The 2,717-nt window shown below is 37.4% G+C and overlaps 1 protein-coding gene across 1 annotated transcript; it reads right to left on the minus strand.

The window, feature by feature from the left end:
• Positions 1-267: 267 nt before the first annotated feature.
• Positions 268-2,294, minus strand: LOC120063722 (trace amine-associated receptor 13c-like). The gene has a single exon (XM_039014017.1). The coding sequence runs from the start codon at positions 1,626-1,628 to the stop codon at positions 675-677; it is 954 nt and encodes a 317-aa protein (XP_038869945.1). The 5' UTR covers positions 1,629-2,294; the 3' UTR covers positions 268-674.
• Positions 2,295-2,717: the final 423 nt, after the last annotated feature.

The raw sequence follows: 2,717 nt of genomic DNA on the forward strand, positions 1-2,717 counted from the left end.
TAACAAATGTGGGTGTAATCATAAATGGTGACCAAACTGTAAATGCCTTACAAATGGCTTATTACTGAACATTATAAAGTGTTACACATATTTGCATATTCTTGCATTTTACCCTCAACTACTTACATATACCATTGAGATAGACTTGTCCATTATCTGATATCATGCATATTGTACATTTAAATTTTACTACATTTGTTGAAGGCATTGTGTCCCAAATGAGCCACTAGAGGGTGATGTTAAACATACATAATGACTCATGACGTTCTCAAAATGTACTTTTAGAATACTTACATACTATTTATCATTAAATAACATGGAACAACCACAGACGTTGGTATTTGGAAAATACAACCCAAAATGACTACAATGTATTTTATAAAACAAGCTTATGCCTTCTCCTAGTCATTCCAATCCAATCCAGACAAATCATTGGGTATCAACACCACACGTATGATGACAACACTGAGATAAGTAATGTCGTGTAATGTTACATGAAAGAAGCAATTACAACAATTGTATTACAAAACTATATCAAACACGTTTGTCAAACGTAGAAATAAAAACATATGAACTATATTTATGCCTTAAGTTAAGTTAGGCCGACATTGTAAATAAGAATTTGTTCTTAACTGACTTGCCTAGTTAAATAAAGGATAAAAAATAAAAATAAATTAAAAGTTCAGAGTTAAAATACGTTTAGCTGTCACTTTGAACCACGGATAAAAGAAAGCATAAATTATTGGATTAATTAAGGAATTGGCAAGTGGCAGAAAGCCGATGATCATAACTGAAAATAAACTGTCAATTAAAAAATACAAAAAGAAAGAAAATAAAAATGGAATCCAACAAATTAAATAGTTGAAAACAACAATAGCTAGAGTTTTTGCTGCTTTTCTCTCAGACTTATTAGCCTGTACAGTTTTAACACCAGACACACTGGCAGCCTCTTTTGAAAATACCTTTCTGGCCTGTGATCTGGCCACTACAAAGATTTTCATATAAAGTGTTATAATAATAGAGCACGGGACAACCATTGTAAATACAAGGTCAATGATATTACCCCAGGTTATTCCATCAACAATAAAACATTCATTCAAACACCTACTTGGTACCTGTACATTTACAAAGTTTTTTATAATAGCAGCACGGTATATGATACAACAACACCAGGTAATGGATATACAATACATCATTCTTGTTATTGTTGTTTTAGAGTGGTACGATAAGGGATCACACACAGCAACATAGCGGTCAATAGATATCAAGACCAAATTGCCCAGAGATAAAGAAGTACATAAGAAAGTAATGTAGATCTGAAACACACAGAAATATTTCCCAAAACCCCAGCATGATTCCATTAATGCTACAGTCGTTACTGGTATCACAATCAATCCCACCAGGAGATCTGACACAGACAGAGAGAGGATGAGCAGGTTGGTTGGAGTGTGGAGCTGCTTGAAGTGAGAGATGGAGATGATCACCAGTACGTTCAAAAATACTGTAACTGCTGAAATCAACGAGAAGAAGATGTACAGTGTTATGTAGATAGATGTCGATAGCAAAGCCTTTCTGCAAGAAGAGTTTCTGTCTTGAAAACAGTATTGAACATCTTCATGTTTCTCCATTTGTAGTAAAAGGTCAAAATGCTGAGGTCCTGCTCCTGCTTGGTCCTGTGTGTGACCCTGTCAGGTCTGCCTTCTGACAAACTCTGAGAAAAACCTCTCTATTTATCACTGAGTTACTGACAGACACCCCTCCCAGGAGTCTCCACACGCACACACACACACACACACGCACGTGAGCACACAAATGAACAAAATGTTGGATAAACAAATCATTAATGAAAGCATGATGTAATGTATAACAGGATAGGATGTTGCTGTGCCCAGCTAGCCTGTCCTTCAGACTTAATGATAGTTAGAGATGAGATAAAAAGTACATTTTCATAACTGAGCATTTTAATGGGGATATTAAAATATGGGTGATGTTTTGGTCACTCAAAGGCTATTTTACATGGGAAATAGGATAACTGTGCAGACTAACTGGTTTGGGTGATGTCAGTGCTCAGTTTGGAACATAATCCAGAACCTCAGGAGACATAATGGCACGCCACATGTCAGCTAGTCAGTGTGTTGGAAAGTTGACAGTAGGGAAGTTGATGAAATGGCATGTTTATGCTGACCTACAAAGGCAAAACCCAGTAACTATGAATTTGATCTGATGTAATAGCCAGGTATATTATCTGATAAATGTGGTATTTTGTTTCCTGACACAAGAACAAGCCAGTTGATCAGAATATATCATGGAGTATCAGAAATTGGTGTCTGTCTAGACAGAAAAAGACTTTGAAGTGAGATTTTGCAGTAAAATAAATTACATAGTTACTGCGTTTTGCCTTTGAAGGGCAGTATGGGATATGTGTAACCGGTGTGAAATGGCTAGCTAGTTAGCGGGGTGCGCGCTAATAACGTCTCAATCGGTGACGTCACTCGCTCTGTTGTTCCCCTTGCTCTGCACGGGCCACGGCTTTTGTGGAGCGATGGGGTAACGATGCTTCGTGGGAGGCAGTTGTTGATGTGTGCAGAGGGTCCCTGGTTCGAGCCCAGGTAGGGGCGAGGAGAGGGACAGAAGCTAAACTGTTACATATGCACTATAGCACATGCAGTCAAAATGAAGTGGCATTCCATATGAACATTCCATAGACTTAAAAAAAA

Source organism: Salvelinus namaycush, chromosome 19 (assembly GCF_016432855.1).
Source record: "Salvelinus namaycush isolate Seneca chromosome 19, SaNama_1.0, whole genome shotgun sequence".
Lineage (NCBI taxonomy): Eukaryota > Metazoa > Chordata > Actinopteri > Salmoniformes > Salmonidae > Salvelinus > Salvelinus namaycush.

Bases quoted from the DNA above. Each gene is read 5' to 3' on its own strand.
- LOC120063722 (XM_039014017.1), bottom strand. From the start codon at position 1,628: ATGGAGAAACATGAAGATGTTCAATACTGTTTTCAAGACAGAAACTCT.